Raw genomic sequence first — 20,744 nt, forward strand, 5'->3', positions numbered from 1 at the left:
CTCATGTAGAAACAGCAAAGCATCAGGCTAATCAAATTGGGTGATGCTTACACTCTTCCCCACTGTGAAAGTTTAATTTCTAACTTTCTTGTTTATGTCTTCTCTCTGGTGTTCCATTCCTTTATGGATAATCGATTCTGTGAAGTATCACTATATCATCTCTACAGGGCAGAGTGATCGTATTTCTATATCGCTCGCTAGAAGAAAGCTTGTTAGTGTTGGCACAGTGTATCTATTCAAAGTTTCTGTGTTGGACAGCTGGATAATGTATGTTCTCTCTAGTTGTCTTACACAGCTCTTTCTAGGACAGTTTCTCTCTGGCCTTCATTCATTAACCAAGGACTACTTAATGGATGGTTCTATATATTTAGAATTTAAGAAAAACGGGATCTCAAATGTCAGATGCTATCAACAATTTATGCCTTCTTTTTTTAAAAATATATTTTTATTGATTTCAGAGAGGAAGGAAGAGGGAGAGAGAGAGAAACATCCATGGTGAGAGAAAATCATTGATTGGCTGCCTCCTGCAAGTCCCCCACTGGGGATAAAGCAGGGACTTGATCCCCTTGACCGGAATCAAACCTGGGACTTTCCAGTTTGCAGGCCGACACTATCCGCTGAGCCAAACCAGCTAGGGCATTTTATGCCTTCTTATGCAAAGGAATTAGCAATGCTTTCTGGAACTGCTCAGGAGCTGGCAGAAACTGGAGGAAAACAGTAGAGGTACAATGTCAGCTACCTGGAGGGCTTCTGCCTGCTGAGTGCTAATTCGGATTTTAGGAATTCTGTAATCCCAAGGTGTAACTAGGATTTTCTGAGCATTTTTCCCCTGAGATTGGACCTCTTCTTTGGATGGAAATGTCACCACATAATCCCGCCAGTTCTTCTGGAGGATGCCCACCACCCTGCCTTTGGGGAAACAAAACAAAAGAAAACAAAAGTTAAGTGGTGAGATGTCACCTATTTGGACTCAGACAAGTTTAGCAGAAAGTGAGGAAGAAAGCAGGAAATACAACATCCCATTTTTTTCAAGCACATCCACACATGTCGAGAGATGCTTAAGCATTTGCCTTCCTAGCATTTTATTATTAAGATAGATTAAAACAATTAAAAAATATTTTTTAATGATTTCTGAGGGAGAAGGAGATAAAAACATCAATGATGGGAGCGAATCATTAATCAGCTGCCTCCTGCACACCCCACACTGGGAATGGAGCCCAAAACCCAGGTTTGTGCCCTTGACCAGAATCAAACTGGGACCCTTCAATCTGCAGACAGATGCTCTAGCCACTGAGCCAAACTGGCTAGGGCTAAACAGTTTAAAATATATATATATATATATATCTTATTGATTTTTTACAGAGAGGAAGTGAGAGGGATAAAGAGTTAGAAACATCGATGAGAGAAACATCCATCAGCTGCCTCTTGCACACCCCCTACTGGGAATGTGCCCACAACCAATGTACATGCCCTTGACCGGAATCGAACCTGGGACTTTTCAGTCCGCAGGCCGATGCTCTATCCACTGAACCAAACCAGTTTCGGCTAAACAGATTTTTTAAGTAACGTTGGCAGTATGCCCTTTCTTCTGAGGGGCCTGATGTGACATTTAGAATCGTTCCACTTTCTCTTTTACTCTTACCTTACTGATCTCAGGTTTAGGAATGTTGGGAAAAGTCAATGATTTTTACTTTTTTAAACCAGCTCCCTCTACTGGACATTTTTACCATTTTTCTTGCATTTTCCCACCAGCCAAGATTGTTTGGCCCAACATGATATACAGGAAAGGATACAAATCATTTAAGTCTGATACATAACACTTTTAATCATCACTGACTGAAAAAACAAGTTTTACTATTTAAAAGTGTCTTTGCCTGGCCAGAGTGGCTCAGTGGTTGAGCACTGACCTATGAACCAAGAGGTTACAGTGTGATTCCTAGTCAGAGCCATGCCCGGTTACAGGCTCAATCCCGTGTGGGGCGTACAGGAGGCAGCCAATCAATGATTCTCTCTCATCACTGATGTTTCTATCTCTCCCCCCCTCTCCGTTCTCCTCTAAAATCAATAAAAATAGATATTTTTTTAAAAGTGCTATCTTTTCTTTTCACAAACATTCATTGAGCCTCTACCAGCAATCATCCTGTGCTAGGTGCAGGGAATACAGCAGTATCAAAACAAAGTCCTTGTCAAAACCGGTCTGACTGGGTGGATGGAGCGTCAGCCTGTGGACTGAAGGGTCCCGGGTTCAATTCCGGTCAAGGGCATGTATTTTGGTTGTGGGCACAACCCCAGTGGGGGGCGTGCAGGAGGCAGCTGATGGATGTTTTTCTCTCATCGATGTTTCTTCTATCCCTCTCCTTTCCTCTCTGTAAAAAAAATAAAAAACAAAAAAACAAAACACAAAGTCCTTGATTTCCCGGAGTGTACACTGCAGTCTGGGTGACCGTAGGGTGGGAAACAGTGAACACAATAAATATATGTGAGGCAGTAAAGATTGCTAAGAAAGATATATGTAGGGTAAGGTGACCCAGAGTAAGAAAGGGTCAGAAGTAGCGTTATTTTAAATTAAGTGACATGTGAGCAGAGACTTGAAGTGAGAACAGGAGGTGTGAGGATGCTTGGGGACAGCTCGTTTCCGGTGGTGGAAAGGACAAGTTGGCTCATGGCAGAACAGAATGCTGAGGACAATGATAGCAGCAGCCCACACTGGCAGGACCTTGTAGGCCAGAGTAAGGACTTCGGATTTTATTCAGAGAAATAGGAAGTAGCCATTGGAGAATTTTGATTGGGGATGTGGCAAGACCTAGATTTTTTATTTTTTATTTATTTTTTATTTTTTTAAAGAACATAGTAACTTTTTTAAAAATATATTTTTATTGATTTTTTTACAGAGAGGAAGAGAGAGGGATAGAGAGTTAGAAACATCGATGAGAGATAATCATCGATCAGCTGCCTCTTGCACACCCCCTACTGGGGATATGCCCACAACCAAGGTACATGCCCTTGACTGGAATCGAACCTGGGACCTCTCAGTCCACAGGCTGACGCTCTATCCACTGAGCCAAACTGGTTTTGGCAAGACCTAGATTTTTTAAAGGACCATGGTGACTTCTGTGAGTAGAAAAGACTATCTGGGAGCAAGGGTGGGAGCAGGAGACCAGCAAGGAGGCCGCTGGGGAAATCTCGCCAAGGAGTTCGAGTGGACCCGATTAGGAGAGAAGTGGTGGAGTACGGAGTGGCTGAATTCAGGCAGAGATGCTAGGACTTGCTGACATGTGAAAGAAAACTCAAGGCTGACTCCAGGGTCTTTGGGTTTAATTTAAAGTGAACATGCTGCCAAGACCGGTTTGGCTCAATGGATAGAGCGTCGGCTTGGGGACTGAAGGGTCCCGGATTCGATTCCAGTCAAGGGCATGTACTTTGGTTGCGGGCATATCCCCAGTAGGGGGTGTGCAAGAGGCAGCTGATCGATGACCCTCTATCATCGATGTTTCTAACTCTCTATCTCTCTCCCTTCTTCTCTGTACAAAATCAATAAAATATATTTAGAAAAAAAAATAAAAAAAATAAAGTGAACATGCTGTTCATGGAGATGGGAAGAGCAGGTTTGGAAATAGGGAGTTTGTTATTAGGCGTGTTAAGTTTGAAATGCCCATTAGACATTTTGAAGATGCCAAATGGACAACCGAGCAGACAAGCCTGGAGCTAAAAGTGTCTGGGCTGGAGATAGAACGCCAGGGGACTGAGTGAGCGCTCCTGTGGAGAGTGCTCGGGATAAAAGAGAGCCAGGGAGGAGCCAGGCGCGTGCAAGAGGACAGAGAACAGGATGAGAGGAACCAGCAAAAGAACTGAGGTGGGCACAACCTGCAGGGGAGGGAAGAACCCAGAAGCCAAAGACGAGAATGTGGTCCAGAGGCCAAGTGCTACCAACAGGCTGCCTATGCCACGGACTGCGGTCTCTGAGGTCGCTGGTGGCTCTGACAAGAGATCAAGGTTTTCTTTTAGGGCGGGAACATGGGGGGGTGAGGGAGGGAGGAGCGCACCTGAATGTAGTGTCTTTGGGAGGAAATGAGCAGAGAAGTAGAGAGAATGCAAGTTAACCGTTTCACTGATTCTCGCCACAAACGGAAACAGAGAAAAGGGTCGTAGCTGCAGGGGATGTGGGGCTCAAGGGGGTTTTGTTTTTGTTTTAAGATGGGAGATGTTACAGCAAATCTGGGTGCTGATGAGAATAAAATAAACCTGCAGAGAGGGGAAACTGATAAATGTAGGAAAAGAGCCTATATCGTATATTAATAATCGCAAAATTTCTGGATTGCTGAGAGGCAAAGTAAACACTGCACAAGAGAAATGGGTAACTGTGTGACTTTGCAGCCGGCTCACCTGTGGGCATGGGCTCACTCGGGGACTCCCCTGGGGCCTTGTCATCACTGTCATTCTCACACAAGGCCACGGTTCTTCCTTTCCAGTCACTTTTAGGAAGCAGTTCCACAACCACCATGTCTCCGTGAATCGAGCGGTTTCGAGCCTTCATCCCGTGGATTAGGATGTCACTAACCAAACCTGTGTGTGGGACAGCACAGAGAAACCCCATCAAGCCAAGGAGGACGCCACACCAGTGAGGCACTTCGAACATAATATATCTGAGGTCTAATCAGCTTTCCTACAAAGAAAAGCCTCCTTTAAAAAAAAAAATAGGTCAAGCTTCTTTATTTTGTTCCACAGGCTAGGGATGAGGAAACACAGCCGCCATGGCGTACTGTATAAAGTGCTTTCATAAAGGATCACCTTCCATCGTCTTTTAAAGGAGGCGACAGGTCCCTGCCTGAGACCATGGAAGCCTACCCGGAAATTCTGTCACACACCCGCAGGAGCCGCACAGCCGGGGCGAGGCCAGCAGCTGATGGACTATGGACACTGCAGCCCTGACGGGGGATTCTGACGAGCAGGCGCCCGAGAAAGCCACTGCTCATTCTCCTTCAGCCCAGCCACGCTCCCTGACTGTCTCTTCACCGAGCCATTGTAGACGTCATTCAACTTATTTACATATTTTCTTCATTTTATACTTTTTTAGTGATTCCAATAAGATAGCACATTGATGCAGTTGAGGGCAATGTCTTAAAATCATGGTCAGACTGTCGGAGTAGCAGTCTCAGCCCCCCACTCAGCAAGTGTTGATCTTGGGCAAGTAAGTTACTGTGCTTCCCTGGAGTTTAGTTCCTTGCGTGTAGCCTTGTGCGTCCTCATGTATAAAAGGTGGAAAACAATAATACCGATGTTAAGTGTTTACAAAAGTACCTAGTAACCACTCAATAAAATATTAGTTATTATAATTTTTAAAGTTTCTGACAATAAATTCAGAAATCATCAACAAAAAGTTAGAGAAGAAAAAAAAAAATCAACTCATGATCCCACATGCCCAGTGTGTACGTGGGGCTATCTGACATGGCATATATGATGTGACCATTTCAACTTTACTTCCTTCACTGGGTAATATCAGAACGAAAAGCTGGCACAGAGATTTACGTAAGGTTTGTACTGAACCTGAATCTTTACTGCTGGCTCCTTGAAGTCGCACAAAAGCTTCTATTTGTGCTCTGTGTTTGTTGACGTTCAGAATTCCCTGAAATCATAATAAAAATCAATGTGGACATTTTTTTCCTGCCTGCTTTATCTCCAAAAGATAAAAACTTAAATTAAAAAAAAAAACCTATATAAAAATAACCCCATAATCTTTTTATAAGGTCTGTGATCCCTTTGTTTAGGACTAATATTCATCACCTAAGGTTTCTTTTCTCCAGGGAATACACCATCATTTTGAACTATTAGCTATACCAGGTGCTGAAAGTGCCAAGATCTATCTTACCTAAGTGATGAGTGGTCTTTAAAAACCTTCTCAAAGTGCCCTCCCAAGAATGTTGTGAAATTTACTCTCAAGTTGGAAGAATTAGTCCTTCTAGGTATATTAATTTAAAATACCCACACTTACAGGAAGGATTTCAGTGTTGTATTCTATTCTGTCTACATAAAAGTAATCTGAGTAGCTTGTTAAAAATGCAAAATCCAAGACAGAACAATTCTGTATCTTGATTGTGGAGGTAAATACACAAATCTAACCATGTGATAAAACTGCATAGAAACACACACACACACACATGTACATGCAAAACTTAAAATCTGAATAATTTTATCTGCTTTATTCTCAAGACCCTGACAGCATACAGGTTCTGGGTTCTAGGGGGTCATAAAGGGCCCTTGAAAGGGGTGAAAAAATGACAAAGAAGTGAATAAGCCAAATTTCACAAATTTTATAATTCTGCCAAACCTCCAGACCTTGTTTCAAAAATACATCCTCTTTCCCAGTGACAGAAGGCATTTACAAGGTTACTCGTGTGATGCTCAACATGTAACCCAATTAAGAACATTATAGAGCAGTTCCAGCCAGACAGCCACATCTACAGGAAGAATGACCCCCAAAGCACCTTAAACTTCGCTGGTCTGGGCTTGCTCATAGCCACCCATCTTGTTTCCAGCCTGTGAAATCAGACACCTGTGACAGGAGACAGGAAAGAAGAGAAGAAAACACACTGGCCGGTGCTGATGCGCACTCATTACCACCTCACCTGGATGTAGCGTCCAGACTTAATGCCAGCTTCTAACACTTCCAGGGGAAGATGTTCAGGGTACTCCTTCCTGTGGCTCTCCTGACTCTCATTCTCTCTTTCCCGCCGAGACTGAAGGATAGAGTCACAAAGCTCGTGGGCAGCTTTTAAATCAGGCCAAAAATTGTCCAGGTAATTCTGCATTCAATGAAGGTACAAGAGAAACATGGTCAGAAGAGAGTAATTCTTCATTATAGTAGTACTAGAGGCCTGGTGCACGAAATTCGTGCGTGGGTAGGATCGCTAGGCCTGGCCTGCGACAGTGCCTTCTTCCCCAGCTGTCCGCAGCTGGCCCCACCCCCCGCTGACACCCACCCCCAGTTCCCCGTTCACCATCAGGCGATTGGTGCCTGCTGGCCGGGGGAAGGGACAAAGAGGTAGTCAATGTGATTCATAGTGACTGTTTGAGTGGTTGTTCTGGTTGTTCCGCCATTAGGATCAATTTGCATATTACCCTTTTATTATGTAGGATTATAAAACAATCTCAAATAGGAATGACCAGCATGCAGTTTTGAAGATGTGTCAAATGAGCATAACCTTCTTAAACCTCATGCTACCAGTTCACTTTCTTTTTTAAAAAATATATTTTATTGATTTTTTACAGAGAGGAAGGGAGAGGGATAGAGAGCCAGAAACATCGATGAGAGAGAATCATTGACCAGCTGCCTCCTGCACACCTCCTACTGGGAATGTCCCAGCAACCAGTGTACATGCCCTTTGACTGGAATCGAACCTGGGACCTTTCAGTCCACAGACCAAGGCTCTATACACTGAGCCAAACTGGTTTCGGCTACCAGTTCACCTTCTACCATCTCATTAACCCCGGAAGCCTTGCCAATGAACCCTAGGGAGGCTGTTCCTCCATGGAACCCTTTCACCTCCCTGATTACTTTGAACTTTCAAATCTCCTTCCCTCTCTCTCCACAGACAGGCATATACACACAGTCTGCCAGTAACGAATGGACAGAAAAAGCTCCTATCTTTTTAATACCCGGAAATGTTTGAAATTTATAAGAGACTTAAGTATATAAAAATGGCAAGAAGTAAAGTGTGTAAGAAAACGTCTCCCTTCCTTCAAACCACTGGCAATGTCAAACGAGCAGAGAGCGGGGAAAGTCAAGTGAGCAAAGTGTGCTTTGGTGTTAGGCTTCCCCCACTTCATCAGCACCCAGAGACTGGGCCTTCCTTCTTCTGTGACTGTCCACAGAGGTGGTAACACTCCTCAGGTAAACGGTACTCCAAGTTGTTAGCAGTGTGATGACCTGGTCTCAAACATAACTTTGAAACAAGTGGCCAGAGTCCCCGTCAGTATAGCCGCATACCTTTGAACATCTTGGCGAAATTCTTCCAGAAAGGCCCTGGACAAAACCCCAAGGTGATCATCCACAAGGGATGGTGTGGTGGGTGAGGTTGGCTGTGTTACTTCTACTCTGTGTGTCCAGGGAACACTCCCTCAAATGGAACAAAATCAAATTCAGATACATTTTTTAAGCTCAACTTTATATATTTTTATTGATTTCAGAGAGGAAGAGAGAGGGAGAGAAAGATAGAAACGTCAACGATGAGAGAGAAATCATTGAACGGCTGCCTCTTGCACGTCCTACACTGGGAATTGGTCCAGCAATCCAGGCATGTGCTCCGACTTGGAATAAAATCTCTTGGATTATAGGGTAATGCTCAACCACTGAGCAACACCGGCTGGGAATTAATTCAATTTTAAGTCTGAGGTAGGATCTAGCATTCTCTTTCTGTACAATACTTAAAAAGAAAACAAATTATCCTTGTTAATGCTAGTTTTTCTCCCACTAATTTTAGGGTACTATTAAAACTGCTTCCTTTCTTTCCCTAGTCCTCCCAGAAGTTCTGTCTGTGTTAACATTGGTACCCCAATCCTATGGTCACTTGTCACTTATCAGCACCAAGAATTAGTCTCTGCTCAAAAAAGCAACTGTTGCACACCGTGAGTATGAGCCTCAGACACCAAAGGTCTGGTAAAAGCTGGGTTTGATTCTTTCTAAGGAGAATAAGAAATATTTACTTAGGATTAGTGGCAGTTGCTCTTGTGGTGCAGCTGGTTAAGCTGGAAAACATAATTCAGAAAATTGTGGGCGGTTGGGTGCGGGGGGAGTCAGGAAAGACACCAGAAGTTACAGGAGCCTTGGTAAAAGTTGTCTTCTTAGGGGTGTGTGTGTTTAAATTTATGCCTTTTTATTTAACAAATAACTTCAATAAACAACACTGTAAAGTGAACTGTTAAAATTAAAAGGCATTTAAAACAAGAATGTGAGTAGTATGAAACAGAATGGATAACTCAGTGAGAAGTGAGTATGCAGTGGTCCGTTTTAGTGCTAAATGAAAATAAGGCTTGCTTAAGTGATAGCTGTTACAACTTTTCATGTTCATTGACAAGGCAAATTTATAGCTAAAACATCAGAGAAAAAGTATTGATAAAAAAAAGTCTGCCTGGCCAGTCTGGCTCAGTGGTTGAGTGTCGACCTATGAATCAGGAGGAGATGGTTGACTCCTGGTCAGGGCACGTGCCCAAGTCCTGGGCTTGATCCCCAGTAGGGGGCGTTCAGAAGGCGGCCTGTTGGTAATTTTCTCTCATCATCCATGCTTCTGTCTTTCTCTCCATCTCCCTTCCTCTCTGAAATCAATAAAAATATATTTAAAAAAAAGTTTTACTCCTAATTTGCAAAAAACTCCCACACATAAATCTAAGCTAAATTGCAATTAATTACATTAAATGATTAGAAGTGATTTTAAAAAGCACCAGGCTTTACACCCAAAAAAATGAATAAGATAAAATAAATTTCCCAAAGGTCTCTAATTCAGCAGATACTATATAAATTAAGGACTTCATGTAAATCAAGAAATTTATTTTGCAGAAAATTCTCCAGTCCTGTTATCCAAGGTTTGAATTTATAACGAGAAGGTATAAAAGTTACCACGATTAACTTTTATTACTATAAACCACCTATTCCAGAGGCTTTATTGCCTTCGCTCTTCCCCATCTAACTTCAAGCCCCCACAGAAGATTCCAGGCTTCTTTCCCATCTGATCTTCACAGGATCTCCTTCCTCCTGTTATCATTCACTTCTATGAAGCCCTTGGTCACAGAGGAGTTTGCTTAGGAAATGCTATACAAAATAAAACTGTACTACACCACTAAACTACAAAAAAAACAATTTTCACAAAAAGCAGAAAAGTGTAATTTTAGTCAACTGTCCTCTGCAGCAACAAGACATGATGTATTGCAACAGAAAAAATAAGTGACACTGCCATTAATATCCAGTGCCCTGGAATTCGCCGGCACGCCAGAACACTTTTTATAGTGGGGCAGGCCAGGAGAATTCTATTGGCAAATCTTTAGCAATACATGCACCTTGGAACACTTATAGAATCTACAATTCAAAATCCAACTAGACTTTCTGCAAACTGACAGGGGTAATGGAGGACCTCATTCTAGTCTCTGAGTCAAAAAAAAGATATCAACCCTTGGAACTTGATTGACCAACGGGGCAGACAGAAGAGACCAGTAATCGATAGAGAGATTAATACTCATCCTAACTGTCCCAAAAGGTACCTACGAAATAGAAGAACTGTGTTGCTAAGACAACCAAGAACCTGTCACCAATAATGCTGCTCCTTCCTATGATCTGTACACCTAACTGACCCAACAACCCTCACAAAAACGATATCATGTCTCACCCCTTCCTTTATTCTCTCAACCCCCATGCATGTTCATAAGCGGGGAAGAGTGAAGAAACAAGACTGGCCTTTAAAATTGTGTTTTATATATATTCAGAGGAATTATTTGGGAGGTAGTAATAGTAAGGCATGAAAGTTAAGAGCTTTGGAATAAAGACTGCCTGGGTTCTAATCCCAGTTCTACCCATATGACCTTGGGCAAGTTGCTTAGCCTTTCTGTGCTTTAGTTTTCTTCCTCACCAATAAAATGGGAATGATAACACATACCTCACAGGGTTGTTGCCAGAATTAAAGGAAATAATACATTTAGAACAGTGTCTGGCATAGATATTGCTAGTAGGTGGAACTAGGTAAAATCGCCATTTTGTAGGTCAAAAACAACAGAACAGTGGCAATTTTATAAGATTCAACCTATCATCATCATCATCATCACTTAAATATTGTTATTGCTGAAACTACAAACACGAGCTCTGTCAACAGCGGCTTGTTGGATTGAGGTCTTGGATGCGATAGGCCTTACAGTCACAGGTAGTTTGCGCAGATTTGCAGAAGTCAAGATTAATTAGCTGGGGAGTGATGAAGACATGGAACTTCCTCAGGTCTTCCTTCAATCTTTATTTTCCCTTTTCTATATTGCCATAGGGATCTAGAGCCCTCTGGTAACTACTTAGGAAATGAACACACACACACACACACACACCCCGCAGCTGGAAATACCTTGAAAGAAATCACAAACACTCCCTCTGTTTCACTTCCGTACTGCGGAACTGCCTCTTCGTCTTCTGTCACCATGATGATGGGCATCCTGTCCTGGCAGTGGTGATAGTACCAAACGGCTGCCTTGTAGATGCTCCTAGAAAAGCAAAGGGCACGTGAGCCCTCAGGGCAGACAAACACAAGCTCTTATTCAGAATTTTATATCTTACTTTCGCCTGCAATCCTTTGGTTTATACAGCGAGCTATTCACTCCACAAATACTTCCTGACACTGTTGTAAACACCCCGGGTTGGGTACTCTGGGGGATACAAAGCGTTTGACATCTCTTCTTCCCCACGACATCCACTGGCCACCTCGATCCCTTTCATTGCTTGATGTGGCCTAAAAACGATGAGGTTCTGCCATCTGCTAACGCTTTTTACCGAGAGAGTGAGTGACACAGCACCACATAGATGACAAGCTATGTGAGGCTTAAAAGATAAAGAAACAAGCCCTGGCTGGGTGGCTCAGTTGCTTGGAGTGTCCTCCCACACACCAAAACGTTGAGGGTTTGATCCCGGATCAGGGCACATACCTAGGTACAGGTTCGATTTGGGTCAGGGCACATATAGGCGGCAACTGATGGGCATTTCTCTCGAAAAATAAATGAAAAAGCTTATCCTAAAAAGCTAACGGGGGCACTCACTCAAAGCCCTAGCCTCCGACCTTCGAGGTAACTTCTCAGGCACACTCTACTCAGCTTCTCAGGGGATCCCAGCAGGACGGAGCCTCAGTTTCCCACAGCATGAACATATCCTTCCCTGCGTTCCCTCCTTCTCTGTCTCACTATCCCCACTGCCTCAGTCCTGCTTATGGGAACTGCCTCAGAAGTAAACAACTCACACCAAGTCCTTGCTTCAGGCCCTGCTTTTAGGTGGATCTAAACTATGACACGGCTCTTCCTAAAACAGATCTACTAGAATGAGCCTACCAGTGTCAGCTTACTAAGGCTAGTTGGAATAGAGGTACATCAGAGAAACTGAGATCTTAGCTCCAGAGTAGGACTCCCTGTACTCCCACACACAAGCATTGAAGTGATGATGTTTGGATCACTGGAATGACTCTGCTAGCTATTAGTGTCTGGGGCAAAGTCACTCTGGGTATAACCTCCCTAATTATAATTTCTAAAATAGATCAATTAGGCATTCAATTGACATATCTAAAACATTGACATAGTAAGCATTTCAGCATTCATCATGGTTCCAGAATAATTGTTGATTTTAGCATACCACTTAGATTCATTCCCAAATAGCCAAGGTTAAAGAAATTACAGAAGATGATCCCATGAACACGCACAGCAATTCGGTGCCATACCTCGTCTGCCACTTTTCCATGGATTCTCCTCTCTCCCGAGGGAGGTAGCAGGACTGCTGGAATTCATTAGCAAAGAGAACGCAATCATGACGTGCATCCTTCAAGAGGTTTCGCAATTTATTATACTGCCTGTGACACAGAGGAGAAAAATAAATCTAACACAGCAGGTACTCATCTCCTGCCAGCTCTTGCTAAGGATCAAAAAAGATGAGGCCGTTTAGAGAAAAAGATTGATCATTTAAAACCCGAGAACCATTTATTTAATAGTGACCTTAGTGTGCGCAGGATCATTGGGCTGCTCCTTCTCAGTTTTGTCTGCTGGAATGTGTCTGAGCAGGTCCTCATTAATTAGTTTGTGGATCAGTCCAACCCCTCTATCCCTCTCCCTCCTTCTGGGACATCTGGCCCTTTATTATGTAATGATATGACGCTGCCTCACAGAGCCCGCACTTCAAAGGCTCACTTCACTTTTGTGTCTCACTTTGTTCTCTAAATGGCATAGGCATTGGTGCCTTTTGCTTTTTGCTGGCAGCCCTGGAAAACTAAGTATGGGGATTTGTCTGTAAGTTTTATTTATGCAGCCACGTCATTCACATGAGTGAGGCCGGCTTCATCTGTCAGAGAACTAACAGAGAGTTTTAAGGTTTCCCATCAGGAGATCCAATGCTAGTCAGAGTCACAAATCAAATATGGGGCCTTATATGGGTCAATTTCTGAGAAGGTGCTTTTCGATAGTCTGGGTAATATGGACTACAGAATACTTCGTTATGTCATAGGAAGACAATGCTTATTTAAAAAAGAGATTGACATGAAACCAGATATTAAATTGATATATAAATTATCCAAGGTATATGACTTATTATTTAATATAATAAAATCTGTGCCCTTCCATTCCCATCACCAGGCTGCCACCATGGGTTTTTAAGAAATCAGTCTTGCCGAGACCGGTTTGGCTCAATGGATAGAGCGTTGGCTTGGGGACTGAAGGGTCCTGGGTTTGATTCTGGTCAAGGGCATGTACCTTGGTTGCGGGCATATCCCCAGTGGGGGGTGTGCAAGAGGCAGCTGATCGATGACTCTCTCGCATCGACGTTTCTAGCTCTCTATCTCTCTCCCTTCCTCTCCATACAAAATCAATAAAATATATTTAAAAAAAAAGAAAAAAAGAAATCAGTCTTTTCATGAAAGCAAAGACAGAACTCTCCAAATAAATGCTAACCACCATCGTCTGTCTCAACATTTCATTAGAAAACAAGAAACACTGATTTTCTTTTCTTGGTAATTCTGTATTTGAGCCAACAGAAAAAGAATCATCAACTAATACAACTTGTAAAATTCCCTAATAAACAAAGGGATTCATTTTCACTTCTGTGGATGGCAGCTTTCTTTAACAGATCCCACCGTGCAGAAAAAGCTGCCCCACCCCACAATGCCCAGAACTTATTAAGTCGGTAATTTTCCCACACTCACAGTTACACTGAAATCATTTTTAAAGCCTCTTAGATTATGCACAGAGGAGTCTACACCACCTGTCAACAGTGATCATCCCTGCAGACCGGTGAGGCAAGGCTTTTACTTCCTGCTTTACACGTTTCTGTTACGCACGAATTTTTCCAAATAAGCATTTATTTGTTAAGCAATAAGAAATATTTTAGAAGAGGCTTCATAAACATCTACAATTTATGATCTCAGAGGAAACACCAGAAACAGATTGCCCATTTTTCCTGATCATATATATTCTCCTGTTTGTGTTCCCTTTATATACCATCACATTGTAGACACCCCCAATAAAGCAGCTGCACTTAGTGTAATTATTTGTTTACAAGTATTTCCCTGGTTCAGTATCCTTCACCCGCACATTTTTGCTGCACTCTCCTGGGTGCCAGGTCTTTGGCTCCACTGCATGCCCTCAGGGGCCGCCACCCACACATCTCACTGCTGTCCTCTGTGCGAAGCAGTCCTGCTCCTGGTGAAAACAACAGAACCACCCCTTCCTCAAAATAAACAAACAAACAAACAAACAAATAAATAAAATAAAACCAAGAACCATGAAAGGACCCAGCAATCCCACTAATGGGTAGAGACCCTAAAGAATTGAAAGCAGGGTCTCAAAAAGATATTAGTACACTCCTGTTCAGAGCAGCATTATTCACAATAGCAAAAAGTGGAAGCAACCTAAGTGTCCATTGACAGGTAAGTGGAAAACCAGAATGTGGTAAATATATGTACCATGGGATATCATTCAACTTTAAGAAGGAAGTTCTGATACACGCTATGACATGGCTCAAGCTTAAAGACATGATGCTTCTGGACTGGCTTCAGTGTTTTCCAAATCTCTATTATCAAAAACATTTCCAACCATTTCTTAGGAGGACAGCTGAATTTAACTTCTTTAAATTGATTTTTTGTTTTTACTATTTTTACCCAAGGTGATCTGACAGATGCAACATCCCTTCATCCCATCCCCCTGCTGACTGTACTCCCTGGGGATGAGAAGTGGGTGTCCCACAATCAGCGGGGAAGTGAGTTCTGCATTCAGCATTGTGTTTCTTCAGCCAGTTTCCACAGAACCTTGGTAGGGTCAAGTAGACTTTCCTTTTTAAAATATATTTTATTGATTTTTTTTTTTTAGAGAGAGGAAGGGAGAGGGATAGAGAGTTAGAAACATCAATGAGAGAGAAACATTGATCGCTGCCTCCTGCACACTCCCCACTGGGGATGTGCCAGCTACCAAGGTACATGTCCTTGACCGGAATTGAACCTGGGACCCCACAGTCCGCAGGCTGACGCTCTATCCACTGAGCCAAACCGGCCAGAGCTAGACCTAGACTTACTTTCAAAGGTCCTTGAGTTTTCTATAAGAATTTTAAGTTTATGTTTCCATTTATATTAGGTGATTCTCTTAAAACGTTTCTAACAGAGTATCTTTGGGACCAGCTGAACCACTGCCTTCTCACTGCGGCACCCTTTGTGGTCAGTGCCTGCCCTCCTGAAAGCCTCAGATACGTCAAACTCAAGACCTTTCTCCGCCCCTCCCCCTTAGGCCTCCTTGGGTGCATCCTCTCTCCATCCACTTACATAAGCCAGAAACTGTAGTGTTATCCTTGACACCACCTTCTTCCTCACCTCACTTATCTAAATCCATACTAAGTTCTATAGATTTTTTTAAAAAGTAACAGCTTTATTGAGATATAATTCACATACCATAAAATTCACCCTTTAAAATGAACATTTCAATAGTTTTTAGTATAGTCACTGAGTTATGTAACCATGCCCACGATCTAATTCCAGAACATTTCATCACCTTCAAAAGAAAAATACCCATTAAGCAGTCATTCTCCATTTCCCCTGACCCACAGCCCCTGGCAACCGAACTAATCTACTTTCTGTTTCTTGTATTTACCTATTCTGACATTTTATATAAGTGGAATCATATACTATATAATTTTTCTGTGGGGTTAGTTTCTTTCACTTATAATATTTTCAGGGTTCATCTAGTTGTGGCATGTATCAGTTCTTCATCTCTTTTTATGGCTGAATAATATTTCTTTGCATGAATAAACTATTCATCAATTGATAGGCATTTGGGTTGTTTCCATTTTTTTGGCTAATATAAATAGAGCTTCTATGAACATTCACGTCAAGTTTTCGTGTGGACATGTTTTCAATCCTCTTGGTCACGTACTTAAGAAGTTCTATACATTTTACCTACTAAATAGCTATTTGAAGTGTCTATTTCTCTCCATCTCTAAGCTACCAACATCTCTCATCTGAACTAAAGCAAAAGCCTCCTGTCTTCTGCCTGCTTTTTCTCCACTGGCTCAGTAATCTTTTAAAACCAGCAATCTAATTATGTCATTTCACCCTGCTTAAGACCCTTCACTGACATTGCTGAGGCCCCCGAGGTCTACCACCCAATCCAAGGCCTTCTTCTTCCTCTTCCTCTTTTTTAAAAAATATATATTTTATTGATTTTTTACAGAGAGGAAGAGAGAGGGCTAGAGAGTTAGAAACATCGGTAAGAGAGAATCATCAATCAGCCACCTCTTGCACACCCCTTACTGGGGATGTGCCCGCAACCGAGGTACATGCCCTTGACCGGAATCGAACCTGGGACCTTTCAGTCTGCAGTCAGACGCTCTATCCACTGAGCCAAACTGGTTTAGGCTCAAGGCCTTCTTTATGGTCCTGGAGCAGCATTCCCTTCCCTATGACCTTGCACAGCAGTTTCCTCACCGGGGAAGCTTTCCTCTGGTTTCTACCTGCTCCTCCCTCAGGAAAGCCTTTCCCGTCTCCCTGATGACTTCCGGCTCTCCTGGAGCCCTGTCCCTGTCCTCAGAGCCCCTGTCAGAACTGCAATTCTTCCTCTGTTCCTGTGATTACCTGATACTGCCTGCTTCCCCTCAAGATCATATCCACTTTTGTTCACTACTGCAGCCTCAGTGCTGGCAGTTTCTGGAACCTATAGTCTTTCAATAAAGATTTGTTGGATAAAAAACAACCCCTGTGAATGAATGTGGTCAACAAGATAGCCTTATACAGAGTTATCAAGAAACCCCTCACTGAATAATCATTTGAGGATTGTTAGATGGCAGAAAATGTGATTATCCTGAACAATCAAAACCTTAACTTTTCATACTGTTTTGTATAATATACTAATGAGAACAGGCCATTTTTCTGCATCAATATTATTAAACACACACACACACACACACCAAAGTCATATTAAATACAGGGGCAGATTATAGCTCTGTCTCTCTCCAACTCTGGTAATTCCACTTCAGTAAAATAATGTCATCTGTCACATTAAATTAATGTTCATTTGCAGTTTTCTGATTTTAGTTTTGTTTATTGGATTTGAAGGTTTGATTTTTTGTTTTATTAATCCTCGCCCTAGTATATTTTTCCATTGATTTTTAAGGAGAGTGGAAGAGTGAGGGGAAGAGATAGAGAAACATCAATGTCAGAGAAATGCATCAATTGGTTGCCTCCTGCACAAGTCGACCATGGAGGGCCTGAGCCAGGGAGGTGCCTGCAACCAAAGTATTTGGTCCGCAAGCTGATGCTCTATCCACTGAGCAAAACTGGCTAGGGCTCTATTTGGTCTTAGTGTTGTATTAAGTACTTAAGCATGAGGACTTACACCTAACTTACGTTTAAACATATTTAAATAATAATACAACAACATAATTTAAATAAACACTGGGTGTCCGTGAGAAATGCTTTCTTTTAGAAACAAAGTCAGTGACATTTCTCACGTTGAGTAATACTGATGTACTGAATGGGGATAGATCATGTTGGCCTCTTAGATCCTCTTCAACTCTAACAGTCTATGATCCCTATCTTATGTTATATATTGAGAATTATTGAGACTCTGAAGCTATACAGAAGAAATCAGAAAGGGGGTCAAAAGGAGAGAGCAAGGCATCCTTAAACTAGACACTAGACCAGAGCAGGAATTTTATTTTATTTTTTGTTAATCCTCACCGGAGGATATTGTCCATTGATTTTTTTTTTTTTTTTTTTTTTTTTTTTATAGAGTAGAAGGGAGGTGGAGAGACAGAGAACACTTTGACTGGTTGCCTCCGGCATGCACCCCCTGGACCAGGGATTGAGCCTGCAACTGAGGTACCCAAGCCAGGACTCTTCAGTCGCAGGCTGACGCTCTAGCCACTGAGCCAAATCCGCTCTGGCCTGAGCAGGTGTTTTTAACTGAAAAAGCCATACTGCTCCTAAAAGCACATAAAAAGCTATTTACTAGCATCTCAAAAATTTCCAAGGAAGATCTGAAAAACAAAACGTTTCCCAACATTAAATGAAGCGATCACCACAGAGCTTCTGCCAGGCCACATCTGGATAAATATAAAAAGTAAAAGGACTTACACTTTTGTACAATATATTATACTAATGGGAACAGGCCACTTTGAACACTTATGAACACCAGGTTAACAAAGCAAACTCCTGAATGTTATCTATTCCACAGCGATCATCAATTCTAAAGTTAGCTTTCCACATCTGACACTTTCGAGGGCGTAGGCCATTCTGGTCATTGAGCTACATCAATCTGAACACAACAGCTGGCTGCTTAACAGACAGACAAAGCAGCAAGTCCCAAACTTGCTGATTCCTTTCCTGCCTCTTTTCTCTCGACATCAATCATGTTCACTATCCCTCCTTTAAGACCAGTCTCTAACCTCTTCAGAGGACTTTGTAGCTTAATCTCCACACCCCATATATACTTCTGCACTTTGTATAGTCCACATTCAATTATCCCACTGTCTAAGGTATGTCATAGTTACCTTCTTGCTTCTTGCTTCCGACTCCAACAAGACAATATGTCTGCTGAGAAAGGAGCTAAGACTTTGTACTACTCCAGAAGGCCTGAAAGTAGAGGCTCACAAAGTGCTTACCAAATGGGAAACCAGGGTGTTATCATATGGCCTACTTCATAACTCATCTTTTGTTTTCACATCTAGTATATTCATAGACGTGGTAAAGCAATGGAAAACCAATAGTTTTTCATCAAGTTAACTACTTTTGAAATGTTCAGGAGAAAAGACATTTAAATCCAAATTCTTTGTTTTTTTTAATGTCCTAGCAATTGGTTTTTAAAACAATCCTTAATATTAAAAATATTTTAGAAAACAGAAGCTGAAAAGGCTCTGCAGTGTGTTAGCAATCTGAATGATAACAACAAATTGATTTTAGTAGCAGAAATTGAAATACGACACCTGGAGCAGCATTTAAATCTGAATGTGTATAAACATCTATATCTTTCTGTCTGAACAAAATCAACTTCAAGCTCATTTAAAAATATTCTATCTGAAAAACCTGCACACAATCTACTTAATGCATATTTTTTTGAACTGAGCATATAATAAGGACAACTTATCATTTTCATATACAAATAAACACAGTTCATCTTTTACGACTAAGATCTGAAGAAACGACAACATTTAAAAAAGAATAAATGCATGGTTTCTGCTTTTTAAATGACTTGGGGTGTTAAGAGTCTGGATATATAGTTTGTAATGCTGTATGCTGCTTCCATACAGCAGGAGTCTTCAAGTTCAAATCGTAAATCTTTTCCCAGTGTTAAATGAAACAAAACCAATCTTTGAGCATTTGTTTAAAAGGTACAAGGCAAGCATTTTAGACCGACTTCAATAAAAAATCCTTTGTTTAGCAAATACAATTACTAGGGTTGGTAGTTATAACAGTAACCTAAAAATAAAACAAGTTATTTCTGATTTCATTGAATAAATCACTACAAATACGATTTGTATCTACCCTAAAGGAGTCTAAAATTTAAAATTAAAGTACTTTTCCCCAAGGGAATAAAAAGCAAGCATCTGAAACAATAGATCTATAAATAAGAAGATTAAATAATAGGCATTATCAACAAGAAATAAGCAATAACTGTATAAAATGTAAACCAAAAGCCAAGGATCTAAAATACCCTCATCCTGGGGACACTGCAGTTTATTGATCTACAAGTCAGATCTTTTGGACAGATGTTGAAGCAGAAATATAAAGTAATGTTATTGCATTCCTACCAGCAAAGAGAATACTACATTAGTTAAAAAAATATTTTCTGACAAAATAATAAATGCATGCCCTTCCCCTACAACAAAGGATCTTCCCTAAAAAAGGGTGTATGTGTGTATGTATGTGTTTGTGGGGGGGTAGAGCATCAACACAATAAATAAATAATGCAGAACAGATACCTCCGGCCTCTTTGATGCTGCACAGCTTGACAAGCTGTTTGCATGAAAATAATTCCCTTTAATTCGGGAAACTCAAGGATCTCGAGGTAATCTTGAACAACTTTCCAATCTGGGACCATGTAATGAGTCACATCACCAGACAAGAGTTTCCCATCTGAAACATAATTCAAAATGCAAGAGATTAGACAACACTTGCAAACCTGGTTTATTACTATTTCAATGTCACGGTGCCCTCCTGTGCAAAATAACTTCCAACCTCAACTATGCCGTGAAGTTTTTAAAGGACAAGACAAATGTGCTTTGGTAGAGGCCCAGCGTTCAGGTAAATCCAGCACCTTCATTTTTCTGAAGCTGTGATAAATAAAGGTTCGGTGTGGTTTACAGTGTTGCCAGTGGAGCAGGGGAAAACTGATTTTTTTTTTTTTTTTTTTTTTTGAACAGGCACATCTTCAACACAACCTGAATATTTGCGTTAACTGGGGAGAAGCTTACATTTAAGGAGGCACTCTAAAAATGCACCTGTTAGCCGCTGGTTTCTGTCCAGCAATTTCAATTCGGTACTGTCTCAAGTTTG

General features: G+C 41.6%; 1 protein-coding gene and 1 long non-coding RNA gene across 8 annotated transcripts in view; both read right to left on the reverse strand.

Moving 5' to 3' along the window:
- DIS3L (DIS3 like exosome 3'-5' exoribonuclease) overlaps nucleotides 1-20,744 on the reverse strand; it is a 33,386-nt gene that overhangs the window by 11,524 nt on the left and 1,118 nt on the right. For 4 of the 7 annotated variants that reach the window (XM_036438267.2, XM_036438222.2, XM_036438249.2 and 1 more), the window contains exons 2-8: nucleotides 20,171-20,324; nucleotides 12,444-12,572; nucleotides 11,091-11,226; nucleotides 6,624-6,800; nucleotides 5,545-5,623; nucleotides 4,384-4,563; nucleotides 740-909 (exon numbers count right to left, since the gene is read on the reverse strand). In XM_036438267.2, the coding sequence (XP_036294160.1) occupies nucleotides 740-909; nucleotides 4,384-4,563; nucleotides 5,545-5,623; nucleotides 6,624-6,800; nucleotides 11,091-11,226; nucleotides 12,444-12,572; nucleotides 20,171-20,324 (1,025 nt within the window). Of the gene's footprint in view, nucleotides 1-739; nucleotides 910-4,383; nucleotides 4,564-5,544; nucleotides 5,624-6,623; nucleotides 6,801-11,090; nucleotides 11,227-12,443; nucleotides 12,573-20,170; nucleotides 20,325-20,426; nucleotides 20,443-20,662; nucleotides 20,682-20,744 lie in introns of those variants that run through there. The other 3 variants (XM_036438258.2, XM_045581350.1, XM_045581360.1) reach the window with 3 other exon arrangements.
- On the reverse strand, nucleotides 14,852-16,420 carry LOC123652296. The gene is made up of 2 exons (XR_006741559.1): nucleotides 15,278-16,420; nucleotides 14,852-15,038 (listed from the first exon to the last, which is right to left on the reverse strand). It is a non-coding gene; the product is annotated as an uncharacterized LOC123652296 (long non-coding RNA).

This window comes from Pipistrellus kuhlii, unplaced genomic scaffold (assembly GCF_014108245.1).
Source record: "Pipistrellus kuhlii isolate mPipKuh1 unplaced genomic scaffold, mPipKuh1.p scaffold_m20_p_1, whole genome shotgun sequence".
Lineage (NCBI taxonomy): Eukaryota > Metazoa > Chordata > Mammalia > Chiroptera > Vespertilionidae > Pipistrellus > Pipistrellus kuhlii.